At 45.0% G+C, this 18426-nt stretch overlaps 1 protein-coding gene across 2 annotated transcripts in view; it reads right to left on the reverse strand.

Moving 5' to 3' along the window:
* Positions 1 to 18426, reverse strand: part of TTBK2 (tau tubulin kinase 2) — a 646589-nt gene that overhangs the window by 456907 nt on the left and 171256 nt on the right. For both annotated transcript variants that reach the window (XM_086937102.1, XM_086937100.1), the window contains exon 4: positions 1634 to 1781. In XM_086937102.1, the coding sequence (XP_086793228.1) occupies positions 1634 to 1781 (148 nt within the window). The remainder of the gene's footprint in view (positions 1 to 1633; positions 1782 to 18426) is intronic.

The following is an 18426-nucleotide window of genomic DNA, read 5'->3' on the forward strand; positions in this document are numbered from 1 at the left end:
GATGGATGTGTATTCACTCTTACTTAAAAGGTTCAAATGGAAAATATATCAAACTCAGCTTAAATGGTTTGTACGATAAGCTTATAGTTACCTCAAGGGATGTAGAACAATATAAATCGTATGTGTAACAATAAATCAAAATAGCCAAGACAACATGAGGAATGACTAAGGGTTTGAAAAAAATGTAAGACATGGAAGATCTGAAATACTGTGGATCAGGGAAGTGGTAGGAAACAGGACATGAGATTTGGTAAAGAGGATAACAAGGGTTGATTACTAACACCACCAAAATATTAGTTTTCGTATTGCATGGTCTTCTGTAAGGTCATGTTCTTTCGTTGAACACTCAGCTAAGAGCATAATATATTCTTATTGTAGTGCATGCACAAATACTTCCAAACGTACTACTACTTCCCTAACTATGCTAACCAATCTAACACTTGGTTTCCTTCGTAGCCTAACATCTTGGCACACAGCATTAGTTTTAAGTAAACTACTCTAAGCAAATGAAATGTTTATTGCACATTTAGTATTACTTCATTTACAGATTATTTCTGTGGTGCACTAACCTAGCCAATTCAGTGGGCAAAGTCATATACGTTAGCAACCTTTGCAGTACATTTTTTAATAAGTAAACATGCAATAACACTACATAGCATTACAAAAGGCAAAGTTAAAACAAATTAATGAATTCGTTTTTTACTCAAAGCGGATCTATACAAAATCTGAAACCCCGGTATCAGGAATAGTAAGCAATACAGAAAGCCTTATATTCCAGGTAGATTATGCTTGTCCCGCACATGCTCCTCTCTGACACAGGCTGTTTCGTAGGTGACACGTCTACGTTCTGAAAACGGGAATTGTGGAGGGAGGCGGGGTGGAACTTCTTTTCTGTGTTACTATATAGGATATGCTACATGTACCATTATATGAAAGATTGGCAAGTTCCTACACTGTCGGTTTCACATATGTACTACTACGGATTGATCCTGGTGTAATGTCTTGTATCCATCTTTGATAAACTCACATTTTGTGGCAAAAAAAGCAATACAGAAAGCCTCAGACTGCAATATACACTTGTGCACCACTATGCCATCAATGTGTCTGAGTAACAATGAAAGAACCCTTCCCACTATTTGATAACAACATTTGTTAAATAAAGGTTTCATAAAAAATAGTGTGTCTTAATAAACCGCTAGCCACACACAGAAGAGTCAAGCGTATAACACTCAACCATAACATGAACACTAACAATCTGATCAAAAGGAAAACCAGCTCGAGTTGAAACAGGATGTGTATTGCATGTGCATTTTATACAGCACCAACATATCTTCTTCTGGTCACTGCACAGAGTAAAGTCATTGATAAGACTAGGATGTATAAATATAGGACATATAACTGGATATGAATTACATCACCCTTCACATGAAACACACTAATGAGGATAATGTGATGCAAGGGAGGGGATATTTATACTGAAATAATGTTAATGTGAGTGTAGTCATCCACATAGCTAGCAGATGGTGTTACCTACATCATAGTATTTGATGCAAACATAATATAGGCAAGAAATCCATACTGATAACGTAGCCCCATATTAGTCAATAACATTGTTCAAGTGGCTTCTTTTTACCTTGCAGTTTTTTTAGGACAGCAACTTCCATTTTCAGCACCTGCTTTGGCTGCTGAGCAGATTCCACTTTCAGTGCAACATTTTCCCTGGTGAGTAAATCTAGAGCATCGTAGATTTCGCCAAAACCTCCACCGCCTATCTTCCTTAACTGCAAGGTGGCATGTAGATGAGCAGAGGAAAACAAAAATTAAAAGGTTACTGATCCTGCAAACTTACTGCTCTCTAATCAACAAAGTATAATCCCACAAGGTGGGTCAAACAATCGCAGAAAATCTATGTTCTCATGCCAAGGAAAATAAAATGTAAAATTCGGTGCACCGGTAATGGAGGTCACCCCTTTTGGAGGACAACACTAAGCGCTGATTGCCACAGGTGTCCTTCAATACTGTGTGTGTATATTATTGATTACTACTTTCAAACACTGCCATGTAGGGGATTTCTATCCCAGTCCAGACATGTCAGATTCAAGATCCCAAACCTCCTTTTATGTGGTATACTAAAACAAAATAAAGGTTCAAAGGGGACGAGTGAATTTTTGGTTATTTGGGCAAAGTTTAAAATTTCTATATATGCTCCATTTTTAACATCACAAATCAATGCACGCACATGGAATTAATGAATATTTTTAAACTAAATGAGTAGTAAAGCACCAGAGAAGGAGAAGAAAGACATTGACTTTACTTGGGACTGTAGAGGATAGTCAAAAAAAACAAATGGGGCATTCCAACGACATAGACATTGCTGAAATCCACAATCGAAGAGAATGTTACACATTTGCTTCATACAATTATGGCCAGTTTTTGCAGTGTGATCCTGGTGAAGTCAGATATAATTGTTAACATGCCCAACATGACCTCTGAGCACCCCTGCATTTGCTTCCTTTTCCCTTTATGCTTGCCTTTGTCTGTTCTTGTTGAGTAAAATTCAGACTCTCTCCACAACTTGTAAATAATTCTCTAAACAATACAGCCTTCATTGCTTAGAATTGTTCATTGATACAGGTTGATCATGACACAGTCAAAAGTGTAGTATTATTGGCCTTTGTTTGATACTTAGTCACTAGAGTAAGTCTGTACGTCAAAAAATAATCTGGGTAGAATATGTGTCACTACAATCTGTTTTACGTAAATATATAAAACCCCTAGACAGAAAAAAAATATTAACCACAGATCTATTGCCATTGAGGTGCTCTGCTGACACACTGCACTACACAAATATGATCAACAACATTGTTAAGAAGGACCTCATTTAAGGATTGGTCGACGGGCCATAAAAGCAATGAGGAATCGCGTCTTTTAACCCAGGGCAGCCCACTTACCAAATCAAGAATTTAGTTATTTGGCGGAGATCTTTATACCAACAAAGCAACAGCAGTTTTGAAAAAAATGCATGAAAAAAAATGCATAATACCAGCCAGACCACCATCCCATAACAGCATGGCGAAATAGTCAGCTTTTTTTCATTTTCCGAAGGCAAAACTTAAAAGGTGGGATGATTTTGGAAAGTACTAAATCAGAGTGCATGACAGACTTGGAGTGCATGACGACCAGGGTCTGGAAAAATAATGGCGGACATGGAGCCAGAAAGATCATTCTTAGTAGGGCAAATATTCCATGCCAGGTGTCCTCCCGGTTCCTAAGAGGGTATTTCACGATTGGTAACACATTGGTTTTCACACCTTTGGACCTCAAAGCCCAAAAACGAAACGTTCTAGAGAAGCGTGGAGTAAGGATTTAAATCCAGGAGGTAAATCCAATTCTATTGAGGCCCTGGGAAAATATTTTAAAAAGTTATTCGAGAAACAAAAGTTACGTTTTGTGCCACCTGAATTACTGGGGTGAGTAATAAATAGGTCAGAAGTTTGTTTAGGGTTTAAGAATGAGTTATCCAGGGAGGTGTGCCTAGGTGCCAGGGAAGATGGCAGTGTTCTGAAGAGGCTCTGCTAGGAAGTGCCCTCCTCTTATCCTTGCTGGGTGTGCTGCCTGGTTGAGGGTTTCTGACTGTCTCACAGTCCCTGTCCTTGGGTCTCCCTCCTCTCCTTCTTTCCACCATACTGAACCATAACTTTAGATACCGGATTGGAATTCGCATTCAAGAGGCCAAAATAGACAGGCCAGGAGGCTATGGCCTTTTAAGGTAGGCTGTGAAGGGTAACCCTCAGCAACAATACATTGCAGGAAGGAACACATAACCTACAGTGACAACTTAGACCCTCTTGTGGGTGGACATAGGAGGGAGTGTACTATCCACTCTGCTGGGGGTCAAAGGAGATCCAAGGAGTGTAATATGGTCCAAGAACAAGGAGCCAAGAAGTTCCAACAAAACAGAATGGACGAGTACTCCTTCGTATGGGACAAGTCAGATGGGGGCGGGAAAGGTGTGAAACAGGCTTCCCACAACAGCATGGAGGAAAAAACTACAGCAGATGATGAGCCAATACTACTGGATCGCATGTTTACACATAATGACACTAAAATCATTTAGGAGATTACGATTGACTTAACTGAGGTAGGGTTGGTTCTCACAGATCTCAGGAAAGTCAGAGACAGAGTGAAACAGGCAGAGATTACTATCACAACACTGTTGAAGGCAGGGGCAGTTTTGCGAGCCATGGTGTCTAATCTCAAGAAAGATAATGGGGTGATGTAGACCAGACTTGAAGATGAGAAAGGATGTTCATGTCAGAATAACATTAGAGTGGTAGGAGTCCCTGAGAGAGAGGAAGGGCCAAGCGCAGATCTTTTCTTGAAGGACAGGGTATGCAACCACCTGAAGCCAGAACATATTTCAAAATTCTTCTATGTAGGAAATTCACATAAGGCTCTGTAAACCCACCAAAGCAAGTACAACCTCCCGGCCCCTCTTGCACAATCATAGCACGAATATTTACATTTCAGGATAGGGATGTTATCCTACAAGCTGCCTTAAGGCAAGAAGACTTAGTACATGAAAATTCTGACATTAGAATATACTCTGATTTCACGCTGGCCATACAAAAGTTAAGACACACATTTGACCAGGTAAAAAGACTCCAAGATGCTAAAATACTGGCACCAGAGGAAGCATGGGATCAGCGCACATCCACTAGACCCATGGGAGGCAGTCAGCCTATGCAAGGAGATAGCGCAACAGTGACAGGGAGGGGTACCCCATTAAGGGGAATTTACAGCCTTAGCCCTCCTGACAGTTGGAGGTCACTTGGAGTACTGTTAGAAAAGGCTGCTTACAACATCACTGACAAATTAACAAACTCAACGGATATAATCAAAATCAGGGTATTTGTCGGGGGGGGGGCAGCACCTCCAGGTTGAAGAAATACAGTTAGTTGGTCTTGGTTGATGTGCAGGTGGGTAGGACGTCATGCTTTCGTTAGTTCAATTCCTAAGGTCTCTGGATGTCATTGTTCATAAAACTTAAATGCTCAGCACAGATAAAATTATAGAGAATGGGGATATGGAACACCATTACTATTTTGCCATATTCATTTGATCTTTAAGTGTTCATATGGGTTGTTTCAGTGTTTTGGGGCAACACGCGCCCCTGCAACTGGGGTGGCGGATGGTTTTGATCGCACAGAGCTGGAATACAGGAAGGAGGGTTGTGTTGGAAAGGGGTTGATTAAGGAAGCTTTACAACAGTCATTGTGATGGTTTGCTGAGATGTGCAGACGATATAATAAAAGTGAGTTGACCTAATACAGATGGTTGTAATACAGAATGGACACAATTTTGGCGATGGAAGTGCCCACACATACTGATGCCCGGATAAAAATACTGTCTTTGAAAATAAATGGCTTGGGTAGCAAGCTTAAGAGGGGCCTAGTTATCCAATACATTAGACGCCATGGCCCAGAGATGGTCTTGTTTTTTTAATTAAAAAAAAATTGATTTTAACATACAAGATGAGCGTCGGCATCGCACATCTGTTACAGAGTACCATACCATATACAGAGTAACAACAGAGCAGTGGTGCAGTGAAATATCACAGAATACCATGGGGCTACGCTGCAAGCGTGTTCCACAACAACTCATCCAGAGGTAAGGACCACCCACGGGGTGTTCAATTATTTATTAAACGCTATAAAACGTGAACGCATTTCGAGCCTTCCTCAGTGCTTTCGTTAGGTTAAAAAACAAAACACAGTCTTGTGGAAAATTAATACAGTTTGGTGAACATTATCTACGCCATCTTGCCTTTTTCCCGATGCCACACTTTTCGTCATGCACATCCACCATATTTTAGCCGTTACGATCAGAATCACCCTCACGAAAGACCCCCACGCACCGGTCATTCCCACTCTCACATGCCTTGCGCATAAGCGGCAGCCATTTTAAACACCATGGCCTCCCTGCCCCTCGCTGATAGCCAGCGCGTCTCTCTCTCTCTCTCCTAACCTCGCAAGCATCCCCCCACACGCTGACAACCCCCGCTCTCTCATGCCTTGGGTCATAAACCCCTCTTCAGCGCAGCTTCACCACAGAATCCCATCCTGTTCCCAGCGCGACACCTCCCCTCATTCCTTTCATGGTCTCAGATCCTTTTGATGCAAACCCCCTTTCCCTGTGTCCCCGTTTGTCTTCCTTGTTCCCAGGCCGCCACCTGGCCCTGCGGATACTGTTTATTACCCCGTACAGTAGGAAGCTTCCCCTCCCCATCAAAAGACCCTCGAGCCGATCAAAGCCCCCACCCTATGAGATCCGATCAACTCCACGCATTCCGTGAATCGGCAGAATGCCCTGCTGCGCGACAATCATCACCTGTTGTGACCGGGGTGGGGAATTCAACTGTAAATGTATGTGGGAACGGGCCTGAAGGGGAGATTCCGAGGATGTTCTTTCAAATATCAAAGTGTTGCGAGAATGTGTTACGTGTAATAAAGGTCATAAACCCTAGTATAAGAGGCCAGGCCTCAGAGATGTGGTTAGAGCACCTCGTGACGATACTTGCTGTCTGAATTGATGTGTTCTCCTCCGGAGAGAATAAAATCCTCGTTTCCTGCCTTCCAGTCTCCAGCGCCTGCTTCTTCATTGATTAATATTGGTGGGTCATAGAGGCGACACCGCCGGGCAACATAAAGGGGTCTTTGGTTACTGGTTGTCTTTGAACCCTTTTTAACAATTGGCGTCCCAAGCGTGGGGCCCATCAGCGACTCGTGGATCCAGTGGGAGAGGTCCTGACGACAGAGTGAACGACTGCAACGATCGGAAGGTACCCTGTCCGATAGACCCTCGTCTGACAGCCGATCATCCGAACTTCACTGGTTCCGAACAGACCTCTCTCGAGTGATCTGCGGTCCTGACTGGGAACCATCAGGAGTGCCGCAAGGAGTACGAAGAGAAGAGGACGATCGGGCGCTGGATTCGGAAGACAAGAAACTGTCCATGCGGTCCGGGTAAGGTCGTGTAAACACGACGAATTGCGAAAGTGATTGATAATTGATGAGAAAATACTAGTATTACTTTTTGTTAATTTATTTGGAGATTCACTGTCTGCAAACGGAGAAACAACAGGCTCTCCCTTTATAAACAGTGAAGGATAGGTACGCATCCGTCGGACCTATCTTTCTCCCCCACTGAACAATTGCCCCTCCCCCATTGATTAACTGTTATAGATTGTTTTCTGGAGATTCTCTGTCTGCAAACAGGGAAGAATAGGTCCCCTCTTTGCAGACAGTGAAAGGGTAGGTGACGCGGACCTTTGCGAGCCTACTTATTCTCCCCATTGACCATATTGATTTTTTATTTTTGACCTAACATTGATTGCTCAAGATTGGTTCATGAGGTATTCACTGCCTGCAAACAACGTAGAATAGAAATATTCTGTCTAGTCTTTGCACGCAGTGATAAGATAGGTAGTGCTGACTATTATCCCCATTGTGATCCGTCATGCCTGTCTTCTCCCCACTGGTTAGTAGCCTGTTTAGCCCGGACCGCTTATTAGAGATGAACCATCCGGCTCCGCTGGAAGGCACCCCTAATAAGGACATGTTCATGAAGCATGGATTAATCGCTATAGCCTATAGCCAGCTGTGGCATAAATATACGAAAAAGGATCGAGAAAGTCAGTGGCCACTGATAGGATCCTTCGATCTTGACAAAATAGAAATGGTAGAAATAGCCCTTCGTAGGAATGAAACAACACCTATTATGCTCGATAGTCTCGGTATGTGGCGCAAAGAAGCCACACGACGAAAGGAAAGCGATGAAGTCAGAAAGGGTGAAGAGACACGACGGACAACCCTCCAAACGTCTAGTAGGCAAAGGGAAGGGCCAGTGATGGCACAGTTCCGAGGAGTAGACATGAAAAGGGAACGGTGTAAAGGGATGTGCCGACAGAACAACCCCGGGACACAACGACCCGAAAGTAATCCCCCGACACTATGCACAGGACGAACAGATTTAAAACAAAACCAATGTGCTTTCTGTAGATGCCTCGGGCACTGGAAAGCCCAATGCCCGACTCTACAGAGCATAGGTAAGAGCGGAGGGTCGACAGAAAGAACTGGCCGACAGAAAGGGAAAAGGCGCGAGATAAAAACCAATCAGACTAGCACGGACAGGACGGATAGAACCACCACGTTTGATTATGCTCGATGGCACAGATTTCGTCAGACCAATTTTAACGACATGTTAGAGTTCTGGGACTGATTGCTCTCTGTTGCTCCCCCACTCTGAAAAACAAAAAAAAAAACAATTACAGGCCAGTGTAAACAACCCCCGTTAGAGAAAGGACTCAAGGAAGCCAAGCATCTGTTATATAATTTAGGATTTAATTACGGTAAAGATGACACACAACCAACGGTAAATAGAATAACTAGTAAAACACTCTCTAAAGCAAACTGTACTAATAGGAGAAATACAAAACATATTACGCTCACTCCGGAAGTCCTCGAAATGTAACAGTTCGACGGTCCCGCCCACCCGAAACACATAGCACGTGTGGGGCGGGGCCTGCCAACAGCCATAGACCAAAAGAGATCGCCGGCGAGAAGGTACAGGAGGCTCCTCAAAGCAGGCAATGAAATGGTCTTCCCATACTACCCTTCCAGGGATGGCGTCCCCCGGGCCACGAGTAGGGAGGGGGCGGATGCAAATGACCCCCTCCCTCGTATCTCCTGGTCCGGCCATCACGAATTCCTCCTTCGAACTGATGCAGGGTGGGCTGGGAGGGAGAGGCGACGCGGACGAACCTCTCCCACCTCCACAGGTAGGAGGTTTCCCAGCCCCGGCCCGGCGCCGAAATCCTCCAGCCAGGCCACAGATCTATTTGCGTAGCACAGGACGTACAATGTTCAACGGGCCTATTTTCGCAGCACAGAACATACAATGTCCGACGGGCATACTTGTGCAGCACCGGACATACAATGGTCCCCCAAGAGTCGGAGTCAGGGGTGTAGGGTGGTCATCATGTGCACCCCTGATTCAAAGGGACGGCGTGGGATGCGCCGGGAGAGGGAGACGGCACGGATGAGCCTCCCTCACCTCCCCAGATGAAGGCTCCACAGCTGCACCCTGGCGCCCCGAACCAAAATGCCCTGCTCCAACAGCATGATGTTCCGCTTTCATCACCACAAGAAGTTTCTTCCACTCCTGATAGATACGACGAAGGGCGGCAGCTGCAGGGTCTCAAAATGGCGCCTGGGCCCTCTGGAAGGCGGGTCTAGGCCGCTGGAGTAACTTTGTCCGAAAATTGCAACTCAGGCACTTGCCCACCTGGGCGCAAGCCCCCACCATCGACAAACATCCCCTCGACTTTGAAGATTCTACCAAAGTCCCAAGAGCCCTCGGCCCCTTCAGGCTTCCGGTGGGGAACAGCTGCATTGATCACTAATGAAATAACCACGGCACAGCAGCAAGATGGCGGTGCTCTCGTGTCTGCACCAGCTTCAGTCTGAACCACCCAGGAACATTATGGGCTAACAAACTCGAGTAAGTTCCGGCTGAACATCAACATGACCCGGTAAGAAAGACTCTACCTCCCTCCCTCTCTTGATTGACGGTCCGCACCACCAGCCCCTCTGTTAGCACAGGTTTTTTTGAACTGCCGAAAGGGACCCTGGTCCAACCGCCAATCGTCGGAGACATTTTTTGCCCCTGATGCTACTTCCGGACTAAACCGGCCCCGCCCAAAATGGCGCCGGTATCAATAGGAACTAACGGATGCCTCGTGGTGTTCCTTAGCTAATGAGACTTGATGTACTAAGATATATATACGAACCTTTGCGCACTTGATGAAAAAGGGAGGAGGGTTCACTTGGCGAACATTCGAAAGGGGGTCCCGTAAAAATGTTGATTCCAATGAACGATTTATTTTGATATTTATTGTAACTGGTACATAACGTCGCTTATGATGCACACCCACGGTATACATCTAGGAAATGCGATTACGATGAGTTTGACTGTGTTTCCATTTATGAACTGAAATGCCCCTGATCCCTCATCACGCAATGAAACGTTTTTAGTTACTTGCAAATAATTAATTAGGCCTTTTTAACATGTTCTTGTGCTGCAAAATAACCCCCCTACTGTATGTGCTTCCATCGTCGACATGTCCGGCCAAAATACGATTGCACTCTCACATTTTACGTACTGAACGATTATGCAAATAAAGGTTTTCCAAACTATGAATAGGCATCACATGCTTTTGTAAATGTGGGAATTGGTGGGAGGGCTTTTTCTGTGCGCAACCGTTCTGCTCTTTTTTTAAGGTTATCTGAAAAAATGGTTGTTCGGCCCTGGAGTGATGATCGAATCAAAGGTATGATACGCTGCCTCCAAAATATGCGACTAAGCTCAGGAACTAACGTATGAAGAAGGACCTCGACTTCTGAGAATGGGTAAAGTAAAGCGGTGTGATTGATAGAATGTTATAAAGGTATGGTGGTCGAAGGTACTAAGGGACAGGGTTGACCGAAGAACTGATATGCCTTAGAACATCACAGCTTTGGGAATGATTTAAGGATCCCGATGGCCAGATACTTCTACAAAACCAGGTACCTCGCGCTAGGCACCTCTGATTCCTCTTTTTAGCGTTTCCCTACACACGATCCATAATGCCACCCTCGAACCCCCCCATGAACCACCTATCACACTGCCCGCCCCCTTGACTTCAGAAACCAAGACCCTAGGGATTATATCCCGAGGAGATAAGTACGAGTATGTGGTAAGTAAAGGACTTTCGTGCCCGTACATTTGGTGTGCTCGGATGTTGTTCCCCCTCCCTTTTCCTCCTTTTTCCCTCTGCAGGTTACATTGGAGTCCCGATTAGGGTACCGTAAAGGATCTGGAGCCACGTCACGCCCGATGCATGAAAACGGACTAACGCTGCAAGACGACACAAAAAGACACCCTACTCAATGCGCGACCTTTTTGTACCTGACCTAATGCTCTTCCGTCCCAAAACTGCATGCTTTCTACATCCTAACACAGACCCGAAACGTCTAACGTTGGGTAATGCACTGAATAGCCCAAACAATACACGGTCATTTTCCATGTCACACGTGTACTATTTGGCCTATTGTTACTCTCTCTCTCTCTCTCTCTCTCTCTCTCTCTCTCTCTCTCTCTCTCTCTTTCACCCCTCCACACTTTCCCTCTTCCTAGCGACTGGCACCTAATTGGCGAACCTGGTGCACCTCCTGATTGGCCCCAAATACCACAAGTATTTGCACAAATTCGTCCTAAATAAAATTGTACCGATACCACGTTACTACCTCTCCTTTTCTGCTAAATATGGATGAAAATTAAATTGGCCAAAAGGAAAGGGACAGGTAAGACGACTAAGGTTCCCTAAATTTGACCCACAGTCAGGGAACTATTTGTCAGTGGCTTCTATGATAAAAAAAAAAAAAAAAAAATGTCTGTGGTAACACGACTTTCCCCATTCCAAGTTGTCTCCATACCCCAAGCAGTAAAAAATGATCGAGACACCCCCGTCTTCCCAAAATGCCCCCAGTTTGGTATCAGCTGCCCTGAACGAGAATCTGAAAAACGCCCCTTGCTCCAATTCACTGTGTTCCTAGTTGTTTTCCATAAGACCCCACCCACCCCAAGGATAAGTTTAATAATTATCGCAAGCCCCCCCGAGTTTTTGTAGTAGCCAGGTTGCGAGAAACTATATAGAAAGTTAGAAAGATGTGTGCAAAGTTAAAATTAGATCGAAAACTGAAGGAACTTGTTGCAGTAAACCTTGTTGAAAATAGGATGTTTAGCTAAAAGATAGGACGCATTGATGTAATGGAGAGTCGTTTAGCCTATGTTCATCCCTCAGAAAGATACCTATCAGATTATGGTGAATAGCACGTTGCACTTTTTCATAAAATGCAAAGCCCTGAAGACCGATCTAGTCTTGCAAAGACCCGTACTAGGGAAATGGGTCTCTACCAGAAGAACTGACATCTACTGTAATAGACGAATGCAATGAATGGGTATCAGACCTCGTACCACGACAAATGAATGTAATAACCAACAAAACGCCAAAGAATTAGCCACAGAGGGAAGTTGTAGGAAATCCAGCAAACCCATCATCAATTGTTTATACGTTGGCTGCAAATCTCAATGTAGCGGATGTTTACCCCAGTTGCTTGGTGTTGGGAGAGAAATAGGTTTATGTAATTACCTTCTTCTGCAAAATCTCTAAAGACTGTCTTTTCGAACTCATTTAAGGGTACCACTGTCGGAGGAGAAAGAGACCGGATGTGGGAGCACGCGGCCTGACTGCGGATCGTGGAACCTCAGCGACGGAGGCCAAGGCGAGACCACGGCAGTAAGGAGTCGCAGGATAAGGCACTGTTTCAGACAAAGCTAAGGAAGGGGCTGACCTGAAGCCCCTGCTCTATGATCGACGTATGCCAAAAAAGTCCCCGCTCTCTGAACCTGGTTATGGACCCGCCTGTCTCAAATTCTCCGTCCCCCTGATCTGTTCCCGACTTGGCCCTGCTCCATCCCCTCCTCCTCCGACCTACCATAAGGACTGTTCACACACACACCTTTCCACCTGAACTTTCAAGTTCCTCCAAATCCTACTGAGCTATCCAGAGAAGGGTATTCCCTGCGTCAAAAGGGAGGGAGCTCCGACTAAGTAGACCACGAACTATATTAATCTCAGAACGGTGACCTAGAACTCCACCAAGGGTCGCCCCCGAAGAGAAGATGAACGAAGTATGTGGTTCTACCCGCTGCTGAACGCCTCGATGATGATGGAAGCAACAGGAAATACCCATCACAGAGACTCAAGAAACAAACAGACCCCACCACTCAAAGACAATTGCACTTTTTATCACAATCCTTTCTGCCTCCTAATAACTATGCTCTGAGTTACGGAAGAAAATGCACGTGCTCCGGAACCATGATGCATTCCTCTCAAGAGGTCTGGCGAAACAAAACAAAGATGCACTCCCGCCCGCAGACCTCCAACGACTCAATCCACATGAACATTCCTGTTGACAGAACGAATTGTAATCCAGGTGCTTAACAGTGCCAACAGAAGACGACAAAGACACTGAGAACTCTGATATTTACTATATCTCATTTCTCTCCCAACCACCATTGGACTGACTATGCTCCCGCCGAGTACAAAAAGGACTTACTTATATGATAACTTACCAGTTCCTATTCCAAATGACTATAAGTATCTATGATCTGTACCCAACGCCCTCGCTACAATAATTCTAGTCTGATATTGCATTACTATGACTTTTTCTGCAACCAACTTAACGATGAACCCGCCTACTAGATGATGAGATTTTTCAATGTGATGTTTATAATGTGATGTTTATGTACAGTTCTTTTGCCTAAGTCCCCTCTCCCTTACTTATGACCGCTGCAATAGGTATAGATAGGAAATAGGCCAGCAAGATGTCTTGGAAATGTTAAAGGGAGGACTGTGGAAAATTAATACAGTTTGGTGAACATTATCTACGCCATCTTGCCTTTTTCCCGATGCCACACTTTTCGTCATGCACATCCACCATATTTTAGCCGTTACGATCAGAATCACCCTCACGAAAGACCCCCACGCACCGGTCATTCCCACTCTCACATGCCTTGCGCATAAGCGGCAGCCATTTTAAACACCATGGCCTCCCTGCCCCTCGCTGATAGCCAGCGCGTCTCTCTCTCTCTCTCCTAACCTCGCAAGCATCCCCCCACACGCTGACAACCCCCGCTCTCTCATGCCTTGGGTCATAAACCCCTCTTCAGCGCAGCTTCACCACAGAATCCCATCCTGTTCCCAGCGCGACACCTCCCCTCATTCCTTTCATGGTCTCAGATCCTTTTGATGCAAACCCCCTTTCCCTGTGTCCCCGTTTGTCTTCCTTGTTCCCAGGCCGCCACCTGGCCCTGCGGATACTGTTTATTACCCCGTACAGTAGGAAGCTTCCCCTCCCCATCAAAAGACCCTCGAGCCGATCAAAGCCCCCACCCTATGAGATCCGATCAACTCCACGCATTCCGTAAATCGGCGGAATGCCCTGCTGCGCGACAATCATCACCTGTTGTGACCGGGGTGGGGAATTCAACTGTAAATGTATGTGGGAACGGGCCTGAAGGGGAGATTCCGAGGATGTTCTTTCAAATATCAAAGTGTTGCGAGAATGTGTTACGTGTAATAAAGGTCATAAACCCTAGTATAAGAGGCCAGGCCTCAGAGATGTGGTTAGAGCACCTCGTGACGATACTTGCTGTCTGAATTGATGTGTTCTCCTCCGGAGAGAATAAAATCCTCGTTTCCTGCCTTCCAGTCTCCAGCGCCTGCTTCTTCATTGATTAATATTGGTGGGTCATAGAGGCGACACCGCCGGGCAACATAAAGGGGTCTTTGGTTACTGGTTGTCTTTGAACCCTTTTTAACAGTCTCTTATCGGTTTTAAAAATTGTCACCTTCCTTGTCATCGGTGAATGGGTAGCCAATGGAGAAGCTGTAATCCCGGTACCTCCTTCTGTAGTTCGATCGGCCGTGATGGATAGCGCGTACATGCCTGGATGCCAGTATTAATATGATGAGTAAAAAGTTTATTTATTGCTCATGTATCCATTTCCGGCACAGTTGTACAATACCAGCCACACTCCATTGTTTTCCAGATGGGCCGCCACTCTCCTGATTCTGTGTTTGTGATGCCCCTCATTACAGCCGCATGATGTTGGCATTTTGTTCTCGCAGCTGTCATTTCAATAAACAGAACCACAAACTTGTATAGTCGGCAACCCGATCGGTCGACGAGAAAGTACAGCGGCTGCGGTTCAGGCAGTCTAGCAACTTTAAATCTCTCCCAGTTTCCCACCAACGCCACTGCCGAACTCCAGAACGGGTGCCTCGTATTTAATTCAAGAGACTCCTCTAATGGCAACAATTACCGAATATGAACGAAAGGAAGTACTGACTGGCTGCTTAAGCAAAATTTACGTTCAACTGTAGGGAGAAGGCCATACTACTGAAGAGATCTTTTCCAATTAAAGTTGATTGGGTAGGGAGGGATCAGAAGGGAAGGTATGTGATACTGGTAGGCAATTGGGGAAATACATGTTACATAATTGGGTCTATTTACTTAATACTCCGCCTACAGATTAGGGGTGTAGGAGACTTTGAAGCCGAACTCCTTCAATTACCAGACATAATATCATTCATGGGGGTGATTTGAATTTCCTTTTCATTCAGAATATGGCATCGATAGTTCTGCTGAACCTACAGTGATGAGTCTCAGTTTTTGCATCATTTCACACAAATATATGGTTTGGCAATTAAGGAACAAATCACATTTAAAGAACTCTGTATCTGTCACATTGACAATTATGGTTGACTTCAGCTTTTATTAAATCCTTAGGTAGGGGTGTTGGCCAATGGCTGACTCTAGCACTCCTTCCCCAGTGCACTGTCGACCATTGGCAGACACTGTGGAGGGCTTGAAAGGATACTGTGGTGCTTGAACCGGAAGAATCCTTAAAAAAAAAATAAAAAAAGGTTAGGGGCGAGTTGGACTGGATTCTGCTTCAGCACCCTCCACTGCCACGGCAGCGAGCATCCCTATTCCCCACCAAAGCGGCGGGGAGAAAGAGTGGAGTGTTCCTCTGCCACGTCCAGTGGGGATTTTAGCCCTAAAGAAGCCTCCCCAGTTGTAAGGTACAGTACAATCCGAAAAGGTACCAGTGTGCAATTACTAGGAACACTACATTTGCTGGTCAGTCAGCATACAATTCAAAACGCTTTACACAAGTGCCCCACAGCAGTGGGAGAAAAGAAAGGGGAGGTAAAAGTGCATTGAGTGAGGGTTGTAAAAGTGTAAGGGAATGGTGGTGACATCAAGATCATCACAAAATTAACTGCAGTGGAAGTGGCTTGTATTAGCCACATAATATCGTGATCATTTTTAACACTGCCATGATAGAAAATATACAGTATCACAGTTACAAATCACTGTTGATAGTGGCAGGCATAGAGCAGCAACACAGTTGATGTTTCGACCCTTAATAAAGTGTAGGCTATTATGATCCTTGCAGTAGGGTCTTCCTCAGGACTAGGACAAAGGGGCACTATAAACCATCCTTGACTGGAGGTGGGAGAGTTGAGATGGGGGCCGTAGGCTCACCTGGACAGAGAGCGGAGGGTTGGCACTATAAATTAAGTAGAAGCTGCAAGGGATAGTTCAATTGTAATCAGCATGGACCCAAATGTTCACATACTTTAGTGGAATAGTCAGACTTAATGTCAATTTGCCTCTCGAATAAGCCCACATAACCTCAGATCTGCCTCGTCAGTCAGTCTCAGAGTGTGGGGGTTGTAAGGTAGGCATCAATGGAAAGAGGGGAAAGTCTACCCTTTCCAGGGATGCCCTTCTCAAACTATTTCCTGCTCGAGGATGGGCAACGATCCACACGCAAGAACTGCTAGACATCGGGCATTACGGATATGGACATTTTGGGGCTCAGAGACATGGGCACTGGGGAGCGGGGGTATATTTTTTTAATTTGAGCATTTTATTTCCATGGTGGGTGCAATCTTTGTTTTGGGGGTCTGCCCCTGGTATAAAAGCCAACCCCATGGGGAACCTTTATTTGTTAAAAAAAATAAGGTTGTTTTCTCCTGGGGGTGCGATTGTGCCCCCAAGGGAAAACAAAATGATTGCCATATTTTAGTGTTCTGTGGGGGTAGTCACTCCCCGTCCATGTGACATGGGTAGACCCCCACTGGCGGTCTACCCATGTCACATTTTAAGAATTTCTTTCCCCTGGGTGGTGCAATTGCAGTCCCATGACTGGCACAATTGTGAAAACGGAGGCAAAAAGTTCCTTGTTTTGTGGTTCCTTGTTATAAGGGCCGGACCCTATGGGGGAGGGGGGGCATTATATTTTTATAGAAAACAAGTTTGTTTTCCCTTATGGGGCTTGATTGAGACTCCCAGGGGAAAAATAAAATAGCTGCCACATATTTATGTACTTTGGGTGGGGGGGGCTCGACCCCCCATATGACATGAGCCGATGCCCATGGGGGGCATATTGTTAGAAATTTGAGGATGTTTTGTCCTGTCCTAGGGGCAATCGCTCCCCCAAGGGAAAAAGATTGGAGACACAAATGTCTTTGTTTTGCGGGTCAATAAATTTCTAAATAAATGTATTGTTCCCTGAGGGGCATGATTGCGCCTCTCGTGGGAAAAGAAAATGGCTATTGATAGCAGGCAAGTTTCCCTTGTCCATACATGATGTGCTACTCCAGTACAGTATATTTCCTTTGAATTCTGGGACTTGTAGCCTTGTGTTACAATGCAATAAACAAGACTACAAGCCCCGTAATCTAAAGAAAAAAACAGAACCGGAGCTGCACATCACAAATGGACCTGGGAAAATTGGCTGGACTGAGTATGCATTCTTTCGATAGGGGTAAAAAAATAGCCAGGGGAGAATAATGCTTGCTGAAAGAAATGTGGTCTCCATCATTTAGGTAAAAACAGGGCGACATTTACAAATCAGGACACTTTTGAACTGGTAAATAGTATCATCATCATTCATAACTTTATTTCGACCACTGTGGGCCATAAAAGTACATGTTGAAACACAAGATAAAACTTTAAAATCTATTTTGGAGTTAAGAACACATTTCATATATACACACATAATTTACATCAAAGACATCAAAAAACGCTCCTAGCTAAAAATAGAATTAAACCATCTAAGTAGTTATCAAAGTGATTAATGGCTATCTTAAAGGCCTTAAAACTAAAATCAAGTCATTATAAAAGTTCTGCGCTTAATCCACATGCCATGCAGAAAATGGGAAACGGCAAAAACAACCGGTGGGTGGGTATCGTATCTAAGTACTCTAAGCGCATGCTCATATTCGCGAAGCACAAGTTACTACTTGTGTAACAATATATCTGTAAGAGACATTAGTTAGTCATAGATTCCTTACCTTAGAATATCCCCAGGCGTCAGACTGGATCCGGAAAGTTTTGCGTAGCAGTACCCTTGCGCGTCGGTAGGCGTCGTCTGCGGCTCCGCGTCCGTCGTCGGCGTCGTGGGCGCCGTGATGACGTTGGAGTACTTAGACGCCGCCTCCGCGTGCTGACGTCAGTTCTTAGCCACAGCTTTTCCGCGCCAGAAGCGCAGAGCCATGACAAAAACCAACACTGGTGCCAAGAAACTAGGGCCCTGAAAGGGGATGACCTTAACCCTAGATATTGGTTCGCAGAACGGGGAGGATGGGTGGGTCGGTAAGGAATCTATCACTAACTAATGTCTCTTACAGATATATCGTTACACAAGTAGTAACTTGTGCATCTGAAAGAGACACGTTAGTGATAG

This window comes from Lissotriton vulgaris, chromosome 9 (assembly GCF_964263255.1).
Source record: "Lissotriton vulgaris chromosome 9, aLisVul1.2, whole genome shotgun sequence".
NCBI classification, from domain to species: Eukaryota; Metazoa; Chordata; class Amphibia; order Caudata; family Salamandridae; genus Lissotriton; species Lissotriton vulgaris.